At 42.0% G+C, this 22,242-nt stretch overlaps 2 protein-coding genes across 2 annotated transcripts; one reads left to right on the plus strand and one right to left on the minus strand.

The window, feature by feature from the left end:
- Window positions 1-1,267: 1,267 nt before the first annotated feature.
- kif11 (kinesin family member 11) lies at window positions 1,268-11,870 on the minus strand. The gene is made up of 27 exons (XM_084020624.1): window positions 11,729-11,870; window positions 11,382-11,490; window positions 10,542-10,671; window positions 10,256-10,353; window positions 10,036-10,114; window positions 9,737-9,922; window positions 9,448-9,572; window positions 9,247-9,337; window positions 8,846-8,991; window positions 8,432-8,528; window positions 8,219-8,314; window positions 8,003-8,091; window positions 7,692-7,779; window positions 7,103-7,176; window positions 6,877-6,991; window positions 6,351-6,422; window positions 5,254-5,389; window positions 4,967-5,139; window positions 4,648-4,773; window positions 4,302-4,457; window positions 3,629-3,768; window positions 3,355-3,515; window positions 3,149-3,267; window positions 2,632-2,854; window positions 2,129-2,289; window positions 1,720-1,830; window positions 1,268-1,558 (listed from the first exon to the last, which is right to left on the minus strand). Exons 2-27 carry the CDS (start codon window positions 11,453-11,455, stop codon window positions 1,448-1,450), a joined length of 3,177 nt encoding a protein of 1,058 aa, XP_083876750.1. The 5' UTR covers window positions 11,456-11,490; window positions 11,729-11,870; the 3' UTR covers window positions 1,268-1,447.
- Window positions 11,871-19,890: 8,020 nt separating this feature from the next.
- Window positions 19,891-21,943, plus strand: LOC311020999 (early growth response protein 2b-like). The gene is made up of 2 exons (XM_084021286.1): window positions 19,891-20,096; window positions 20,228-21,943. Exons 1-2 carry the CDS (start codon window positions 19,952-19,954, stop codon window positions 21,322-21,324), a joined length of 1,242 nt encoding a protein of 413 aa, XP_083877412.1. The 5' UTR covers window positions 19,891-19,951; the 3' UTR covers window positions 21,325-21,943.
- The last annotated feature ends 299 nt before the right edge of the window (window positions 21,944-22,242 follow it).

Here is a 22,242-nt window from a genome sequence, read left to right on the forward strand (position 1 = left end):
TAATGTACAAGTATGCAGAGCATCACATCTGCATGAGTACTTTCACATTGATTGTATAGAATAGTGGCAGTGATGGAATGTAACTGAGTACACTTAGACACAGTACAATTAAGTTATGTCCTTCGGCAGGCATTTTTCCGGACACCACAGTGGAACGTATTTCGCTGGGAAGCATTATTCACCGTGAAACCGAAAGTAAAAAAGGTGGGCGTTTCCTATTGTGCCTGTTTTTCCATATATGAATGAATGAAGGTTTTATTTCGAACATGTGAGTAATACAAAACAAACAAAACAAATAGTTAAAGCAATCGAAACAATATTAAATGAACAAAGACGTATGAAGAAACATAAGCTTATTTAATCCTACAATAGAAAAAATAATTAAATATAAGATATGCGAGAACACCTGTCAGTGCCCTTCTTCTTCCCTGTACCTGCTGAAAAACTGGGTCATGCTTTGACATTGTTTCAACTCCCCACTCAGTCGGTCCCATACTTTCACTCCACATATAAAGAACGTTTTTAATATTGTAGGGGCACAGAGACGTTTTAAATGTAGCCCCCCCTGCTCATGATTTATTTAAATGTTAATGTATGCACTGGATATTCAATCAGTGGCGATTGAACTTGATAGACTGAAGAAAAGGAGTCGAAGATGAGAGGATGACAGAGGAACATATGTGCCTTTTTTTTGCGTTGCAATGAAGTGTGATAGTATGTGTGAAGCTATGAACTTCATTCCTTTAATAAGAATAATAATAAATAATATAAATCTGTCCGAGTCCCAAAGCTGGCTGGCTGAGATAAACCAAAACAGAGAGACAGCGTAGTAAGAGTGGAGCGGCTCGTCTAACCTTCATTCCACTGCTGCTGTAGGACTTCACTCCACCTGCACCGTCACCACACAGCTTTTTCTCCACGCATCTTTGTTCATGCAGCTCTAAGTCATCAGTTATAATACCCACATTTCAAGAATGTTTGCACCTTTTTCAGTTACTTTATACATCTCATCCGTAGTCTGAGAACAATAAAAAGTGGCTGCTTTCCCATTCAAGAGCTTCATCATTGCCAAGCCAATGAGATGTGAAAAATCCTCCCATGTCTCAGCCTACTTTAGCAATTATAAGTTGCCCGAAATATGTTTTATACCACTTGTACATTTTTCGACAGATCCGGTTGCTTCTCTTTAACTTAAAAATAATAAAATAAATAACGTTTCACCAAACCGTACTACCTCATTTCGGAAAAACACGATGATTCACAAAAGTATAAAACAAGTACAAATGTCTTTAATTTTACAAGCAACTTTAAGACGTCAAGACAATTATGGTACTAAAACAAGGGGCATTCATGACTCAGCATCCTTACATTTAGAAGACCACAAAAGGTTAGACATAAAAGAGGTGGACAGTTACAACATTGTTAAAACCAATATATTAAAACGGATTTAGTTTTGACAGCGGAGTGGTAGTCTGGATTTCTGAGGTGTTAAGTTTTCGTTTTCTGCTGCTTTCTGCCTGGCGGGGATCTTTGCCTCCTTCTTCCCGCCCTTCTTTTGCTGGAAAAGGGAAATGACAAGAAACACAATCATTGTTATAAATTCACAGTAAAAGGGCTGTTAATGTAGGGCAAGCGTTCCTGTGGAAGCCCAGTATTCATGTTAAATGCTGATCCATCCCTACAACCATTAATTAAAAGTGTCGCATTTTTGCTGATCACCTTGAAGAAGGGGACGCGTTTGCTCTCGTTGAAGACAAGGTTCTCGTCGATGAAGGACGGCTCTGTGGCCAAGCTTTCATTACACACGCTCAGCTCCTCCTCCAGGGAGTCCTAGACACAGTAAAGAGCAACAAAGTACAAATGGAGCCGAAATTAACACAATGAAAAGTGTGGAAATGACAGTGGAAACGGTGATTAAACCAGCAATGTGATAGCATATGAAAAATGTCCAGATACGAATAGCTGCATGTGCCAAATAATGTGTAAATAATATTACTGAATACATGTAAAACAATCTATTTAGTGTTAAATTAGGTTATGTGAACAACAATAAGACGGCAAGTAACCAACAGATGCAGAATGTCTGTTGCCGCCCTGAAAGACCAAAAAGTTAACCAACGTGATTAACCTGGCTGTTTTTTTCCTCCTCCTCTTCCTGCTCGTTCTCCTCATCTATGGCGGCTTGCAGCTTCTCCTGCTGCCTCCTCATGCTCTCCAGCAGCTCGCTGCGGCCCCGCAACTTCTCCAGCCGCCTGGGATACACAAACTCCCGCCGCTGAGGGGTCGCACCTGAAGGCAACACACAATGTGCCACATTTAACCAATTTGCTAAAACCTAGTATATTCCACCTGAACTTCTTTTGCATGAGGATAATGTTCTCTGTACATTGTCCTTGTTCAAATATAGAAACATAATAGCTCCAAAAGACGAAAATTATGCACTCTCCAGAAGGACACATTTCGGATTGGACCTTAAAAACATAAAATTAAATTTAAAAAAAAGGAAAACAAAAAAAGGTTAAAGAGAAAGAAGGAAAAAAAAAAAAAAAAGAGTAAAACCATAAAACTCAAGCGAAATATTAAACATTTTACACAATGAACAGAAAAATACACTTGGGTTGAATAATTTACCAGTGGGAACGTCCTGCTGCAGCTCTTCCTGCAGGAAGCTGTGGACCAGCTGTTGGTTCGTCTCCATGTGGTCCTCAAGCTCCGCCTGCTGTTGGTCCAGGACAGTCTCGTCCAGGGAGGTCTGGTCCTGAACGGCCACCAGAGACCGCTTCACCTCCTCCTGTCGGTCGGTTAGCTCCTCCTTGGCTGCCCGGAGCTTTTCAGTGCAGTGCTTCTCAACACCCTGAACAGGTATGGAGAAGTTTTTTTCTCTCTCAGGTAAAGCGTTTGGCGTTTGAAACAGTGAAACCCCAAACTTCAGTCTAACAAAGACCCGCAGGTAAAGTGCTACCTGAAGACATTAGGTTCAGTAGGTTTTCAACAAAAGGGTGTTTTGTGATAACAAGTTTTCAGAGTAACCATTCAAAACTAAATAAAAGAGCATTGCTTTGTGAACACACTGCAACTTTATGCAGATCATTTTTATCAGAAAAAATGAAAAAGACACAAACATGCAGCGGTCAGCGGCCATTTTTACCTGATGGAGGGCCTGAGCCTCAGTGGAAATCTTCCCCATCAGAGATAGGTGTTCATGGGCTTGAGTCTCTGCATGCTCCCTCACTCTGGAGTTCCACTGGAGGTCACGTTGGACCAGACCTGCAGCCACAAATCTACAGCATCAGCAATCATACACAATGAACACGCTATAAATGGGTTTAAATGACAACTGAAGAAATGACGTACCGGACACAGAGGTGTGGAGGTGTGAGCAGCAGCCAGTCATCTCATCCAGCGCCTGCTGGCTTTCATCGGCGTTCAGGCGCAGAGAGGCGGCGAGAGAGGAGGAGGTGGAGGAGAGGAGGTCAGCCTGGGATGAGGCCTGATGCTCGACTGTACTGCAACCGCTGCACACAGGAAAGAAAATGGATATAAAACACAATCCCAGAGGCTGATAATTGACTCTAGATTTGACTTTGACAAGGAAAACTCTCCCAGTGTTTTTCTGTTGGCGACCCACCTGCTGATGTTCTCTTGGAGGATCTGTAGTGGTTTCTGCAGAGCTTTGGAGGCAGAGCGCAGATCAGTGTAGTCCTTCTGGGCCTCCATAGTCAGCAGATTGAGCTGGTCCTGGAGGAACTGCATGGTTTGTTTCATACCCTGACGGCAGAAAGTGCAGTAATAATGTTAGATTCATTCCAAAAAAGTGTACATATTTATAGGCATGGGAGTGTGAGCTAAAAAATACCCAAAATTAACAAGTTATGACTCCCAAAGAATGCTCGTTTAGGTTGGCATACATTTAACGACAGAGAAGAATTAAATATCGTCCTTTTTTATTTAAAAATGTTTTAGTATTAGTGGAAATGTCGAACTGGAGAAACCTAAACTCAGCTTGTGGACAATATTTAAATGAAGGATCATGATGACTTTCTCAGCTGAGCAGTTTTTGTTCTGCGTTTTAGTGTTTTAAAGTAGAAAAATCCCTGATTCATTTGGCTTTTTTATTTACATTGTGCACTAAAAACTGATACGATAATTTATTAATTGTTCAGGTGAAACTTGACAGATGCATTTCCAAACCAGAGTGTGGACGGTCCCGAATCGAGACGGTCATCTCAGACAAAATGTGCTTTCGATCTTACAGGAGCTGCTGGAAGGATGTGCATCGTGTCTCACAAACGAGCTCTTACCGCCTGGTTTCTGTCCTGTGCCTGTCTGATCTCGTCCTCCAGCTTGTCGTGTTCGGCCTGCAGTGAGCTCAGGCCCTGCACGGCTTCCTCCCGCAGCCCAGCCAGCTCCCGAACCAAGCCGCTGAAGACCACACCCATCCCCTTCATCGCCTCCACCTGAGGGAGGGGGCGGCCATGAAAACGTTATGGAGGTGTAGCACAGGCGTACATAAGAAACTGTGACTAAAAGGGGATGCTTATAAAAGGACGAAAAACACCACGCAAATAGAACTTATACTATCATTTTAAGTGATTTCCTTCATTGATTTTATTGGTAGAAAAAGACAGAACACAGATATGGACTCGCCTTGTCCGCCAGAGCTCGCTGCGTCTCCACGGTGGCTCTCAGGGTGTCGTTGAGCTCCTTCACAGCTGAGAGACCCATCAGAGTCCGAGCCACCAGCACCTCCTCCATGTCCTGCCGATGCTCTTCCTTCACACGTTAAATATTGAAGAAAGCAGTCAGAAATATATATATATTTTTTGCCCCATGATGTAGTGCCGAGGAAAACTGCAATAAGTCATTTGGCCATAATAAACCTAAAAAGCAGCTTCAAACGAAATACATCAGCTCTCATAACCCCTCATCTGGTCTTTTCCAGTGTGAAGGTCATCCTCGTCCTCACCAGCAGCTGCAGCAGGCTCTCCTTGTCCTGCACACACAGCGCTTCCTGTTGCTTCACTCTGTCCTGGCAGCGAGTCACGCCCTCAGCCACCAGCTGCCCAACTCCACCCACAAAGGATTCCACGGTGGTCAGAGCCCCGTTCAACGCCGCCTCGTTCATCACACGCACACCGTCTGCAGATCAGAGATAAAACGATGAACAATTTATATTTGAATGACTCTTCAATTGTTCTTCTAGTGTCGCCTTAGTCATAAATCAACATGTGCACTGCAGCTCTCTGGTCTTACCGATGGCCTGCGAGTAGCTGCTCAGCATGTTGTGGTGTTTGGCTCCTTGCTGCTGAATGCAGCGCTGCATGTTGCCGAGCGCTCCCTCCATCCGCTGAGAAAAGCTCTGCTGGATCTCACTGTTGTGCTGCTCAACCTGCGATTTTAAATCAAGTTTGTTAGTCTCGACAGAACTGGTGTCAAGAGGTGCAAATCTGTCCGGCGACTAAAGATTATATTTCTGTACTTTCAAGAAAGGGAAAGGTTTAGCATAAAAATGTCACACTTCTGTATCACTCTTGTTGTTTTGTCAGATACATTGGCATCCATGCAGGTCTACAAACATCTTACAAATCCTATCAAACATAACTTACATGTTTCTAAAATTGTAAACGCATGCCGATTTCTTGAGTTCTACTGTTTGAACTTGTGATGGGCTTTGCCCCAACTTTCTAGCATTTCTTTTAATACTAAAAGCTGAATCCATTAATCATAGTCAATCAATCAACATTAAAAATAATCCTCTGTATCCCCTCTATTCACTTCCAGGTCAAACTGAGAGCACTAAATCTGTTCAGACCAACATGTGAAAATCTAAATTGTTTTGACGTCAACAGCTGACAGTCATCAAATAAAAACGTGAGGAGTGCTGTGAAAACCACGTACCTCCAAACTCAAACGTATCATGAGCTAACACCTAGTAAAAGATAGCAATGATGATAATAGTAAGAATGTGTGGAAACAAGGCTATTATGTTAACATGTGTGCCAACACTAACACAACAAGCATGATTAAGCCTGTGTCACCTCTCAGATGTGCGTTTGTGACTAACTGGACTTACAAATTGGCAACTCCTTCTGCAGACAGATCCTACAGTGTGTGACCATCTGTTGCCAGTCAATCATGTAGTGTGAAAACAACACTGGCTTCATCACACCGATTACACACAGCAGGCGTGTGGTGTGAACATTACAGGGAGCTGGGGATTCTGAAAGTCGTGTAGTGTGACCCAAGCATTTAAGAAAGATGGTTTCAGCTTCATGGTCAAACTAAACGGTTTGCTTTGTTTAGGAAGAAGGGACATTCTGATAGTGTCTGTGTGCCGTTTGCAGTGTGACCTTTTTCTTCCTGTCCAGCTTGTCATGGAGTCCCGACACGTCACTGGTGCTGGCATCCACTGTACTCAGCAGCTGAAGGAGCAAACACGAACACGTTAAACAACATTTGGAGCGTGCTGCTTGGACAGTCTCACCATAAAATAACAATAACACAATTTGAGAATGATTGAAATGATTCAGACAGATTGGTACGGATCTCACTCGATTTTCATAAAGCTGAGTGGAATGAATATATAAATATTTATTGGGAAAAAAAGAGGAAGTTTTGACATGAACACCTAAAAGACAGGAAGTTGCACACAGGATGGTGCATTACAAGAACGAGACAGTATTAACATTATGAGAAGTAAATGAAAGATAAAAAGGAACAGAAAAGGAGAAAGAAGAAGAGGAGAGAAAAAAGCTCAAATTGGACTTCCCAACATCTAAATAAAGTCGATAAAACATCAGAACATTAACGCACTTAGATTTGGTGGAATGTATGTGTTATGTCGTGTGCGTCAGCATTAATAAAGCTGGTCTGTACCTGTCCTGCCGTGTTATAGAGAGTGTCCTGGACGGACGAGAGCTCCGAGCACACAAACTCCTCCTGACTCAGCTTCTCTTTGGTTTGATGCAGATCTCGGCTCGTCTCCTCAAGCCTGAAAGCAACATGAAAAAAATTCTTTAAAGTGTTGAATTTCACTTTGGTTTAACCTCTTGCACTCTGGTTTCAAATGCAGACCTGTTTTTGTAGAATTACAAACACTCACCTCTGCTGCTTCTCATCGAGGTCTACAGTGCACTGCTCCAGTCTGGATTTACTGTCCACAAACAGCTCAGTCACCTGCACAAATGTACGCAGGATTTTGTTTTACAGCTGGTTGAGACGGAGCTCATTTTCAACCACTAACTAATGATTATTTTCATTATGTATTCATCTGCTGATTATTACTATTATTATATTATTTGCTTATTAACTGATTGATTGGTCTGTAAAAAAAAAAAGAAAAAAAAAGTGGTGACCTTTAAAAACAAAATGGTTAGCATTTTTACATGACAAATGATTCAAATTATAATCAAAAGTTTTTCCAATTAATTTGTCAACAGCCATAGCTCTAATTGTACATATTGTCAGGTACAGTAGTTTAATTTATAACAAAACATCATATTATATAAACACTTTGCAAATGTCTTGCGTGCAAAAATATTAATTTGTAAACTTCCTAAGGTTTCAAGTAAATGTAGCTAACTACAAATGTTAAAATGTATGTTTAAATTTACTCAAAGCTCCTGCAACAACTTATGGTTATGAAATGTTGATATTAACTCTGTGTTGAAGTTAACCCAAGGCTCACGTACTTTCTTGATCTCCTCCTCCATGGCAGCGATCCTGTCCACGTACTCGACTGAGTGCTCCTCCTGAGAGGTGATCCGGCCCATCATGCTCCTGAAACACAGGACAGTTGTTGAATGGGAAGATTTTACTACTATTTCCTCAGTGGAAGGAGTCACCTTTGACTTCAACTCCTTGTTCTGGATGGGCAGCACTTAAGCACTTTCTGACATTTAAAAATGTTTCCACATTTTAATTGACAGTGATGATGAAAATGCACGCCTGGTAAAACAAATAAATCCCTGTGTTGTGTTCCCGGTGCTTTCATGCGACCTACTCGTAGTTCTCTGCAGACAGATAAACGCCGTTCTTGTCTCGAGTGGCGGCTAGGTCTCGCTTCAAACGCTCGATCTCCTCCGTGTATTCCTGAGTGTACAGAATGACAAAGGCAGTATTTCCCTTAAAGATGGTGAAATTCAACAAAAGACATTTCCTGACATGCCACAGTTAATTTGGCCTTTCCCTTTAAGCGAGATATCAAACTCATCTGTACCTTAATGAGCGTCCTCTTGGTGAGTTTCTGGTTGACCTCCGGTTTGTTCATGATGTTCTTGGCTCTGCTGGCGTACTCCAGTGTGCTCAGAGTCTCCTGCACAGCCAGAAAAAAAGAAATCACATCACCAAGAGCATGAGTTGTGTTCAAAATATAGAAATGTTATCGCTCAAAGCAACATAAGCAGAAAATAACAGAGACCACAGAACGTACCTCCAGGTTGCTGGAGGAGGGCGACACAGTGGCGATAATGGAGGTTTTTGTTCGTCCTCCCAGAGAGTCCTGGAGGATTCTGGTCAGCTTAGACTCTCTGTGGGAAGAGGACACATCATTTATCTTATTAGTCATTAGAGCTAGACCCATAAGTCATCAAGAACAATTCATCGTGACTTATACAAACAGGTGTTTCTATGATTTATTATTTTCTACCCTATTTATATCAATGAGGGTGGACTAAATAACAGAAACAGCTCAAAGTTAATAGATCTACAATTCCTCTGTGGTATTTATTTCTTACATTTTATTCTCTGTAGCTCTTCTCTTTAAAATACTTTACAGAAATGTAAAAAAATATACATAATATGTTACTTAGTGAAAAATTAGATGAAAAATGATTCATGAGTCTACCTGTACGGGACGTGAGGCCTTTTCTCCACAAGAGCGGTGATCACGCGGCCCAGCGTCAGCAGTGACTGGTTGATGTTTCCTGCCTCGCGAGCTCGCTTGTCCACTGCACCTGAACGCCCAATGTTCTCGCTGCCGGCCAGATCCACCTGGGGAGGGACCAGAGGGGAGGTTTGTGTGCTGCAATTGTTTTACTTTGTAAATTGAAAATAGGGAGTTTACACTCTATAAACATACCAAGGTGTACTTTACTCACATCTTATAATTACTCATTTCAGCTCATACTTTTGGGGAAGTATTAGTGATTTATTGACCTCAAGAAATGTATCACCAGTTCATTAATTACTTCCAGTTTACAGTCTTTCAGTAGAAAACTTCCCCCATTTATCATGAAGGATTATTACCAGATTGAGTTTGCCGATCTTCACCAGCTCCTCTCCATCCAGAGTGATCTCCTTCATGTGAATGGTGACCGAGAATACAGAGTGGGAGCGACTACGAAAGGGAAAGAGTAAACAAATCAGCCAAGGTGGAAAATATCGGGCGTAGATGGTTGCACAGAAATCATCTCAAAGTGTGCGATATAGTGTACTATCGGGGAGTACCTGGAGTAGGCGTTCATGAGCGTGGAGGCCGTCCTCCTTTTGGCTGACCCTCTCTCCAAGATCTGATAAACTTCGTATTTGTTGTGAACCGTGACCTCCTCCAGACCCTTCACCACCACGCCGCGCTGCAAGTATGGCCGTCAGAACAGAGCTCAGTGATCACAGAAGAAGGAAAAAAACAATCCCATTGTCCTGTATTTCATGTCATAAACACTAAACCAAGGCCGCAAGAACTGCAGGATGCTGTCAAAAAGACCATGGAATCATAACCTAACTTTTTCTAAGTTACCTTGTTCCGCGGGTCGTCGAAGAGCTGCAGACGCTCGTTGACGTCCTCACTGGGGCTGAGCAGGTCAAACAGCTCCTCGTTGTAGATCTCCAGCAGGGAGACTTTGACAGAGAACTCCATCCCATTCTCAGAAAGCTTCTCAAAGATCTGGTGCAGTGTTCTGGGGATGATACCAGCCAGAGGATCCTAAAAACAACAGAAAAGACAATTTAAACTTCTGTCCCCGTCTGATTTGATTATACAATATCAGTCCCCAGAAAAGATCAGGCACCAGATATGATTCATGGCTCTTCGCTTACTTCCTCCCAGGTGAACTCCTCGTCTGGACTCCTCTCTCCCTCCATGGTGAATGTCTTTCCTGTTCCAGTTTGACCGTAGCTGAACAACATAGCAACACGTTTATATTTCATGTTATTAAAAATGCAATTAAACACAGCATTATTGCACAGGTAAGAACAGAACAGAAACAAAGACTTTAGTGGAAGCACTGAAAATCTTTCTGGGCAGCAGATCACTCACGCAAAAACAGTACAGTTGTATCCCATGATGACTTCATCCAGAATGGGGCAAACAACGCTCCGGTACACATCAATCTGCTTGGCAGCCTGACCAAACACCTATGGAAAAGTTATTATATTTTTTAAAAATGGAGGAAATCACTTATAGACAAGTTTCATTTTTAAATTTAATTTCAGGCTGAGGTGGGCCGAACACACCGGCGTCCAGTGAAGAAAAGACCACTTCCTTTCGACTGACACATATCCGTTATAACATGCCTGCATCCCGAGTGTCTGCAACAACTAACCATGTCAAACGTGTAGGTTTTTCGTGACGCCTTGTCATTCACCCCTCCCGTCTTCACTATCACCTCCTTCCTGCTCGGATCGCAGTCCATGATCCCGTGGGACGACTTGCGCTCCATCGTGTTGAAAGGCCTGAAAAACAACGCAGCGGAGACTGATGTGACTTCCCTGAGGAATATCTAAACTATAAACAGGGTTTAGTGATTTTGGATCTCGTGTCTTTTCCACTCTGAGTATTTTATTTTTGTATTCAGTATTTGTCCAGCATCTCATGTAAAGTGACTTTCAATATCGAAAAAAGCATTATACAAGTCCTATGAATTATAATCATTTGGTTAGTAGACTTGTCAACCACGGCTACAAACAAGCCATGTATTGTATTGCTTGTTTGTAGCCGTGGTTACTTTACTTGAGTATTTCTATTTGATGCTACTTTACCCTCCTCTGCATTTTGGAGGCAAATGTGTACATCACTGAATTTATTTGATATCGTTTTAATAAGTTAGTTGCAAATTTGAAATATTAATTCAAAATACAATACGCTTATAAATGATGACATTACAGGCTAACCAGCGGCAAAATACAAACAGCTGTTAAATTACCTCAACCTTTACCAGATACAACATAAAGTGATGAACAAATGAATCGATCAACAACTATGATTAAACATTATTATTATGTATAATTAGTTCTCGTCCTTTTGCTACTTTGAGCAATGATGCTGGTGCTTTTGTAATATTGGACGTTTACTTAAAGCAGAGTATTTCTACACGACAGTGTTGTTATTTTTACGTTAGTAAGGGTCGGAATACTTCTTCCACCTCTCGTTTTTTGGTCCATACCTGCATCTGACAACGACCTGGATGTTTCTCCCCTTCTCGTCTCGTTTCAATCCGCTCAGGTTGTGTGAAGCCATGGCTGCAGAGGGAGATGATCTCCGCAGAAATCAGTCTGTAGTACAGTTACACACTTTAAATTAGCGCGTTAACTAAAACAACAAACACGGTTTTTAATAACTAGACGCAACATGTAACGGCTCGCTGCAACTGACGTATAACAAGCGATGCGTTTGGTTACCATTTAAAGACATGGGAGAAATGCTGTCAGCTATCGACGAGTGGAAAATTAGCATGTTAAGTAGCGTTAGCTTAAATTTAAACTGGCGTTGGTCCAAAGTAACGTAACTCACCGAATGGCAGCGTACTCGTATCGTCCCCCCTTTGCGAATTATCCGTTTATTGTCTCCGCGACTGATGTATAAATTGTATATTTATCGTTTTCTGCCTCCCTCGACAACACAAGCTGCGTCCACAGACGACTTCTCTGGCGCTCTAAAATCTCCGGCAAGACCGTTTTCAAAAGGTTCTTTTAAATTTTGCTGAACCAATGCAAGGAGGGTAACGGCAAAATAAACGCCGCCATTGGTCACGAAGATACACGTGATCGCTTCGGCGTGGAGCATCACGGGACATTTGTACAGTATCATCAGAAACAGTTCAAACTATTTCCACTAGGTGCCGCAAGGTCATATCAATGATCAATGGTGGGAGAAGTATACTCCACAGTAAAAATACTCTTTAATCGTAAAAGTCCTGCATTAAAAACGTTACATCATAGTAGTATTAGCAGGGATATTTCAAGTAATAAAGGTATACAAACGTCCCCTGTGACTGTTAGTTAGTATTTGCTTTTATATGATTACATTTGTATTATAAGCCATACATTTATGTAACAGCAGGGTCATAATATCGTGCTATTAACTCATGATTAATCTCATTATCAATTGATGCAGTGATTATTTTCTCCACAAATCAATTGATTGTGTAGAAAAATAATGAGAATAGTGAAAAAATCAGGTACAATTACCCAGAGATCAAAGTGACACCTTCACAACAGTCAACATTATTACTAATACATTACAATTATTAACACTGTAAAGAAAAAAAAAACATGAAATGTTTGGTAGTTTTGCTTTAATCGATTCAGCTGTAGAACGACTTGAATTTGTCTTGTGATTGTGCATTATGAGCTCATGGTTAATTTTATTTATTTAAAAAATAGTCATCATATTTTATATTCTCTTTATGTTTTATATGCCAAAATTGCAAGTAAATTTAAGTAAGTAAAGCTGTCTGCCGTTTTTTAGCCGTTCCTTTATACTTCTATACTTTATAAGTAGCCCTCCAAAATAATTTGAACGAAATACCTAGGCTGAAATAAAAGCAGTGTGGTATGCTGTAGTAACGATAGTTGTTAAACATTTACATTTTTGTTTATATGTCACTTTTTAGTGCAGATTACAGGCAGAAAAGCTGTTTCTGCTTTTCAGAAATATGAGAAAATAGACTAGAAGAGAAGCAGCTAGCATTTCACAAAACATGAATTATTGGTTATTAAATATCAACATAACAGGAGAAATGTATGTTGAAGCAAAATTTGAATTTAATTTAATGTAAAAAAAAATGTACAAAGCAAAACAACAAACTGGTGTGCGCCACAGTTTACATATACAAATTGCATTAATGCATTCTTTTTATTGATTAAGAACATATTTTGCCATTTAATAATCGTTAACATCAAGACACTGACACAAAGAACCCCAAATTGTAAAAATGAAAATATGAAAAGAGAAATTTCAGTAATACCACATCTCTCGCTGCATAAAAAAATAACACTTAAAATGCATATGTCAAATCAAAAACAACAAATTTAAAGAAATAAACAAAAATGGTATCTTTTATGAATCTATTTCAGGTTTATGAAGTGACCATTGCAGCAATCCATCTGCTGAGGACCATCCGCCCACTCAGCCCCCTGAGGAGGACGAGGGGGTTGCCCTTTTTGCTCTGGCAACCCCTTTAACACACACACACACACACACACACACACACACACACACACACACACACACACACACACATTTATGCATGTCAAAGACACACATGAAATGAAAATATGAATGTTCTTTCTTGTTTTTGTTTAGTATCACAAAATAAGATGTACATGAAGCACAAATGGCTGAAAACATGAGATCTATGTGGAGCGATGAGGAGACTGTTCCTCCTCATATAAATGCATGAAACAAATAGAAACGTCATATTTCCATAATTTTTTGCACATCGTTTGAGCTTTAGTGGAGTTCTTTTGATGACCCCATCTCGTTGTGCCCTCTTCTTTGTCTGCTGTGTTTTAATGGTAACGACTGGAGTATTAGGTCCACCAGCTGTTTGTCTCCATCAACCAGTGAATTCAGTTATTCATATAAATATAAACACACACACAATGCAGGCCACGGAGCCAAAAGCTAAACCCACCACAACTATTTATGTGTTTTGTGAGTGCAGACACAGACAACACAATTATATGTGCCTCTAAGAGGTACAAATACTTAAGCTTACAACATAAACTAATCATAGACAGCCCACCGTGTACTAGGAGGCAGTAAAAGAGGCTGGTGCAAACATTTTGTTTGCTTGTGCTGTAATGAAAGTCAAACCAGGTGCTTATTGAACTGACTTTGTGTCCTTTAGAACATACTTTTAATCTTAAAAACTGAGGATCTTGAACTTTTGGAATTAATGTAACTACATTTCCTCGAAGACAAATTTGGTGTACTTGGACTTTGCTTGAGTATTAACATTTCTAGTAACTTTATTCTACTCTACTACATCTCTGAGGTAAATATATTGTACTTTTTACAACACTACATTTGTCTGACGGCTTTAGATACTTTATGGACAGGTAGAATTGTTCCTTTATGCGTTGAGAACATTCTCGTATACTTCTCAATCTAAAGAAACTATGTGGAACCATCTGAGGTGGGAAATCCCAGAATTGAAAACAGGGCTGTTTTTCCAGAGCTCATGAAAAGTGACTTTAGATTTGCACAGAACACAACAAAAACGTGATGATCTACAAAATATGACGCATTGCTGTAGATTAAACTACCCGACAGAGTTAAGCTACATCAGTAGTAAAATGCAACATACACATTAATGCAGCTGAAATATCCATCCAGAAGTATCTGATATAGTAAAACACTGATAGGTAACATTTCACCACAAAATTACTTTTACTTTAAGTACTTTACGAATATTTAGCTGATATCACTTTTACTTAAGAAAAGTTTTGAATGCTTGAATTAGTACTACTAAGTATGTGAACACTCCACCATTGTTTCTACTTGTATTTGTACACATCATCTTCATCATCGTCATCATCATCATCGTGTCCAGCAGCAGCAGCAGCCTCCACTTCCAGTCGAAGAAACATTTCTCTGTTACAATCTGCTGTCCGGCAAAAAAAATCCACTTCATTACCATAACAATTTTAACTGTGAGGGTGGAAGCAAAGTGAGATGGGAACAATCGTATTGTTTCACCCCCACTCTGTCTCTCTCTCCCTCACTCTCCCTCTCTCGCTCTCTCGCTCTGTCTTTTTGTCATCGCCAGCCCACTCGGACCCCGGGTGATGATGACCCTTTCCGGGGGCGAGCCAGAAATCCAGAGCGGGTAACTTTGTGGTCGGACTGACAAACGTCGGGCTTCATTCACCTCAAGAAGCATCTCTGATCCCTATCCAGCGTGACCCTCTCTCTCTCTCGTTCTCTTTCTCCACCCATCCCTCCACCTCTCCGGAGAGCGAGGTGGAGGCCCGCTGGACGGAGGACAAGGAGGATTTCTCTTCACTGCAGGTCCAAAGTGAGTTTGAGCTTTTGTCACATCTGGAGATAGTCGAGGGATTCCTGGAGTTACTTCAATTTGTTTTCTTGGATGTTATTTCTGATAAATAGCTTCATGGAATCAATATTCCAAATCATATCGGGGAGCATAAAAAAAGATGGAAAATAGGAACACTCCAAGTGAAAAACCACACGTCACTTCTTTTCAGAGTTGGATTTCTGCTCGTATTGGTTGTTCTTTGTCTTCTGGTGCTCAACTTTAAGATCTGTTTAATGTGGTTTTTATGTTCACATCAATTAGTTTGGAGGATTTATGTGTTTTTATGTAAATATGTCTAAATAACAAATCCTGGAAAACAATAGATCAGCCATCACAACTTCAGGCCTCAAGTTTTCTATAAGATAAACATTTGACTAATGTTCTCACACTCACACTTAGAGATAATGAGTTATTTGTAAAGGTTTTTAAAGGTTTTCTTCTCTAGTAGTCAGTGTTATAAAATATGGCTTCTGTGTAGCTAGTGTGTTTTCTGAAACAGATGAGACAGCATTATCAGTTTCAAAGCTTGATTTGAAGTCAACAAAAGGCCAAAAGTGAGTTGCTACAGATTCCACTTTTCAAGCCAAATTGCATATATTTCATTATGGAGCTGAAACGATTAGTAGATTAATCATTAAGTAAATATGAGGGTTTGGGTTTTTTTTCTGTGGTAGTAAATTTAATATCTTTGGTTCAAGTTCTGAGGTTTTCTAATGCTAGATTACAAAAATTTGACCAATCAATAAAATAACCAAGTAATAATATAATGAAAAAAAAAAGATTAGTTACAGTTATTTGATTGTGGATTGAACTACTTAATTTGGAGGTTTTGTTTGGATTAGTATATCAAATGTAATGCTTTTGTATTGAAATCTTCTAGTTGAAATTTATTTGTGAACTTCTTGTGAGAGCAGCAATGTTGAACATTTAGCTGGTAAAAGCAACTTTGAATTGAGATTTAAAAAAAGAAGAAATAATTAGGTAATTAATGGCAATTCTGCAATAATTTGGTGTTTGCAGGCAAATTGTTTGTTGTTGTTCATATTTTGCCAACATTTCCTTTGTTTACACCTTTTTTGGGGTTTAATTTTAAAGTTTTGTTTAATTTGGGGTTTCTGCAAACAGAGAATGAAAACAGATAGTGTTTGATAAAGATCTAGTTTATCAGCTGAGGCTCAAACAGTCCGTCTTCAGTGATGGAGCTCAACGTAGCACTTTGGCTTCATAAACAATACAAGCTAATTATCCTCATTTGATATTGGCCGACGAGCTCTGAGAGTAACTGAAGACACATTCTGGGGCCCAGAGATAATGTTGGAGCCATTCACTGCAGCCCCACGGTCATTGACGCGCCTGTCTATTATCCGACATTCAGCAGTCAATACGTTTCCCATGAATATGCGATCGCTTCTATTGACGGCTTGGTCAGAGGGCTCGTCGCCCAAACCTCCCAAACCCCTGACTCGGCCGCAGGTTGATCAAGAATTTGAATGAGAAATGTGAGAGACACCAACAAATTGAAGAGTTAATCAGAATGATTTATGGTGCTTTTTTATCCAAACGCCCCGTCGTCTGTTTGGCTGAACCAGCCTGAAAGCTTCCCTTGGCTAAGCTAAAGTAGACAACCCCCACAGGTTTAACTTTCAGGAAAAGTCATAAACTCTAACACGTCTATGTAGCCTTGTTATAATACATAAATGCTTTTATCGAATCTAAAGAAGCGCATGAAAAATTAGAATCACTGTGTGAGGCAGCTAGCAGCAGTTAGCATTAGAGAAATGAGGGAACCCTTGCAGGCGTGTGTGCGTAAGGTACAAAGGTACAAATCTTCAAACTTCTTCATTAGAAAGGAAGGAAAAAGTAACCTATTGTTTTGTTACTGCTAGAGTGATGCTACAGCAGTGAGGTGTCAGTAGGAGGTCTCAAAGGTCACACTTTGCTTTCGAGCAGCAGACGCATGAAACATTCGACTTGGGGAATGGAAACCACAGAAAAAGGCAGCTTGACCGTTTTTGTTGTCTGTTGATTGCAAAAAATGGAAAAGAGGACGGCAGGCGGCAAGCAAGTCGGCTGGCCCGACCCGAGCGTCGTTTTAGAAGACAAAGATCCATATTAACAAAAACTGCAGATGACAGATGATTAATCGGCGTGGTGGGGTCTACCGAGCCGCCGGACCCCCGGCTGACATCCCGAGCCACCAAAGACAAAACCAAAAACCCCCCAGAGCCTCGACGGCCCGGAGGAGCGTGGGCGAAGGGTGGAAGCAGGGCACCGTCCCCATGGAGCAGTGTGTGTGCGTGTGTGTGTGTGTGTGTGTGTGTGTGGGTGGGTGGATTTGTGTGTGATTGTACGACAGATTATGACAGAGAAAGTGTGTGCTTTGGTGTGTATATTTGTTACAGAGACACCAAGTGAAAGTGTGTATTTGTGTATGTGTTTGAGAGAGAGAGAGAGAGAGAGAGAGAGAGAGAGAGAGAGCGAGAAAGAGTTATATTGGGAGTAATGAAGGTGCGTATTTGTGTGTGCATGTGGGAGTGTTTGTGAGAAAGGGTGTGTGTATGTGTTTCCTTAGTGCGTGCATTTGGTTTCTGAGCCTGTTCATTGCAGTGTGTGTGTGTGTGTGTGTGTGTGTGTGTGTGCGTGTGTGGACTGGCCAAACCCCCATCTGCCACAGGGTGGGCGGCTCGCCACACAACGACAATACACACCAACATTTTTGTAACTGTGGGCGTTCAAAAGGCTGGAGGAGCCGCGGTCCTCCTGCTCGCTGTGTTCGTCTCCGTGATGCTTCATCAGCTCTCTGATCAGCTATTCAACTCATCAAACAGATTGAAATATGTTCCGTTTGCACTGCAAACATCTCAAACATCTCCTCTCATGATCGGCTGTCCCAAATCAGTCAAGTCAGTCTTGATAACTCTTCCTGTGTGAAGATGTTTGGCCTGGAGGTTGGAACTGGAGGAAAGCTCACGATAGGTCCAAAATAAAAATGGATAATCCTCTGGGCTTTTGTCTTAGAAATAGAAATGATGTCTGATCTGAAGATGTTGCTGGTGGAAAGTTCCATGATACATTCTCTGGGGACCATGAGTATCTGAGGATTTCAACTTTCATGTGTTTCCAGGTGTTGGGCAGTTCTACTGTACAAATACTATAACGCCTTAGGTTACAAGGCTGCACATCTCTGCTGCAGGCTACATTAGCCTCTTCTAGCCCAACACATCATAATCTCACACTCTGGTTCAGGCTATGTGAGTTGCATTGTGAGTAATGTAGGCTCCAAGCAACAATTTGTGGAATAACAAAGAAAATATGTCTTGTACTGATGCATCAATTTTGGTAATCTCATGGTCTTCTCCTACTGCTGTTGCACCGGAGGGAACTCACACACAAGAAAAACCTCAGTCAGCATGTTTGCCTTACTCTTAACGCTGTTAGCACTGCTAGCAACAAACCAGAGTCACCATATGGAGAGCCAAGAGGCAATTGAAATGCTCCCAATCTCGTTTGTAGCATCTTTAAACACAAAAGATCCAAATTATCATTCGGAAGTAGATAGAAAAAAATATGCCTCGTTTTTTGTACGAGTTTGTTTTGGAAAACTTTCTGTCATTTTAACCCATAAAACCTACAGAGAACACAACACAAGCTTGAAAAATGAATTCAAGTTTGTTTGGTGCCATATAGACAAGTTCAACTCAACTCAACCAGGGCCATATTTAATATTCTTAACTTAACCTCATAATGCTTAAATAACCCCTAAAAACCTAGATGGAAATTAAATAAGTGTGATGTATGCTGTTGTGTTTTTATGAAACGTGAAACAATATCCATTTTTATTAAATAGGGTCCTGCCTTTTCAAATATTCATGTTAAAATGTGATTTTGTAGAATATACACTGTGTATGACGCGGATTTGAGGTCTGAATATAAACAGTTGCAGCCTCAGGATTTCAAAAATATTACTTTTTGTGCGACTTACATCCTCATCAAAACTAAACTTAACACGTTGAACAAGGGGACACCATCAAGACCAACCAGCGCCCCCAGCAAACGAATGAAATGATGATCGTCCCACTAATTAGCCCATCTATCTCACGAGGCCCACAATAGCGAGACTCCGTCAGGGCGGTAATGTGTTCCTGACAAGGCAAGAGAGGAAACAAATGGCTCTGTGCTGTCAGTGTGTGGGCTCAGCTGGCACAAAGGCAAAACAAATGCTACACAATTTTAGCCGGATGCCAGCCATATAAGCAGCCCGAGATCCCCTCACCTCACCGGAGGATCCATGTATGGAGAAAGTTCCACCGGAATTCCGAGTGATGGAGATTTCCTTCCTCCTGCTGTCTGAGAGCAGCATGAAGCACGTGCTGAGGTTACATCTGAAAATACCAACATTCAGATTCGCAAGTTTGGCGTTTAATTAGCGAAACTGAAATATGTCATTTTAATTGTTTCCACGTTTTTTGTCACGACGAGCTCCACCAATCCTATTTCTGGAGTTTCCTCTTTTAAATAAAAAAAAAACCCATAGTCCATATTTGGTGAATGACGTGACGGGACACCCAGAGATTTCCTTTATAATCATACTGCGCCGTCCAAAAGCTGTTTACAAGGGATGAGAGCCGGAACAGACACAATGCTCCATCGGAAATTAGATTTAAATACATAATTGGTTTATATCGTCCAGAATGACTGCTAAAATTGCGGATGAGGTTTCGGTGTCTCTCGGCAGTATGGTGGATAGTATTCCTAAGGACGTGTACACAGAGGAGGGGTCGATTGTTTTTAAAGAAGACGCTGTAGGGCAGGAAGGACACGAGGAGGATGGAAGCGGTAAGAATCTGTCATTTGCTCTGGGCTGGTTTGGATGGACATTTGGCTGAAAGTACGAAATCCTATATGAAACGGATCACGTGCTCCTTTATTATCATTCTAACCAGGTGTACTTTTCTACACTTTTCCAGGTGACCCTCTGTTCGAGGGGAAGCGCGCTCCTGAGCTGCCCTGCCACGACGACTTGGCGCAGTTCGTGGCAACTTTACGCACGCACCCGGTGGCGTTTACTGGCACGTTCTCGGTGGACTCCAGGGGCGCGGGAGGACCGTGGACGCCGAGGGACGTCATCAACGTGATCAACGCTGACATCGCCGTCCCGAGACCGGCCACTGTGTCTGGATCGTGTTCGGCATCGCCAGATATTTACGCAGGAGGAGGAGGAGGAGGAGGAGGAGACGCAGCGGACGCGGGGGACGGTACCATGGCGCACGGCCAGCCGGACATCAGCCACATGTACGCACCCCCTCATCCTCACCCTCATCCACACACCCACCCTCACCCCCACCCGGCCCCTTCCTACTCCTGCAGCGCGGACATGTACCAGGACCAGTCGGCAGGAGGGTACCTGGCAACGTCCACCTGCGCCGTGTCCTACCACCCGCCTCCCTCCTACAACCCTGCGCCCAAACCAACTGTAGACGGCGCCGCGCTGCTGTCCATCATGCCGGAGTACGGAGGCTTCTACCAGCAGAGCTGCCAGAGAGATCTCCAGGCGGTTTTCCCAGAGAGGAAATCCCTCGCGTACCCACTAGACTCCCTCAGGGTGCCCCCGCCTCTCACTCCTCTCAACACCATCAGGAACTTTACGCTCGGCGCGCCCTCGCCGGCCGCCGAGGGTCCGATGGCCGCCGCTTTCCCCAGCCTCCAGAGCCTCCCTCTCAGGCCCATATTGAGACCCAGGAAGTACCCGAATCGTCCGAGCAAGACGCCGGTCCACCAGAGGCCGTACCCGTGTCCAGCCGAGAGCTGCGACCGCCGGTTCTCCCGGTCGGACGAGCTGAGCCGGCACCTGCGCATCCACACCGGCCACAAGCCGTTCCAGTGCCGCATCTGCATGCGGAACTTCAGCCGCAGCGACCACCTCACCACCCACATCCGCACGCACACCGGGGAGAAGCCCTTCTCCTGCGACCAGTGCGGGAGGAAATTCGCCCGGAGCGACGAGAGGAGGAGGCACATGAAGATTCACCTCCGGCAGAAGGAGAAACGCTCCTCGGCGTCCTAATCGTCATGGCGCACGCGGCCCGATGCTGCTGAATGTAAACTTTGTGCATCTGAACATTACCAAGAGCCCACATCGTATCTTGTTTAGAGTTGTTTTCACACAGGTGGCAGAGTTATCTGTGGAAGCATGTCTTTAAGAGATATTCAGGGAGAATCCGAACAGGAGTTCACGTTTGGTCATGTCTTCATTATTTATCACATTAACTAAAACATAATTCCTCACCAGCTATAGCCTCCAGCACATCAACACAAACAAAGCAGGACATTGTGACGTCACATTCACTGTAAATGCAGTTTGGTTTACACTAAAGCCCAGAACAGTCTGTTTTAGTGCTCTGTGGCAAGGCATTGGGTCTGCTTCATATTCTCAGGGATTCATTTACAAATTAGGCTGCAACCATGACAACAAAATCCTGGGGGATTTTCAACTGCAGTTAAATGCACAATCTCAGAAACATACAATAAGTCACTGTGGTATTAGAGAGCATTTTTGGACCCCACTTAAACCGTGTGCACCAGTTTTTCATCAACCTATCCCCAAAAATCTAAATCAGTCTGTTTTCACTTGAGAGCAAGGAAATTGTTTAACTTTAAAAAAAAATTTTTTTTAGCATTCATCCCATCTGTGATCTAAAGTCTGATTTAATGGTGAGCCGGGAACCTTTACATCCTCTCTATTGTTAAATAGTAGCAGCAACATTTCATCTTAAAGATAAAAGGTTTACATGAGACAAATACACAATACATTTTACAATAAGCTATCACTAATGATGCTCATGGCTATTTTTATAGGCACTAAAATGTCACCATGCAACATTTTGTAAAGGTTGAAACATAAAAACAAATGCCGAACAGAAATTGCATTCACTATTTCAAGATGCCTGCTGCACAGCATATAAAGGTTCTCTATACGATATCC

The sequence above is a fragment of the Eutrigla gurnardus genome, assembly GCF_963514095.1.
Source record: "Eutrigla gurnardus genome assembly, chromosome: 11".
Lineage (NCBI taxonomy): Eukaryota > Metazoa > Chordata > Actinopteri > Perciformes > Triglidae > Eutrigla > Eutrigla gurnardus.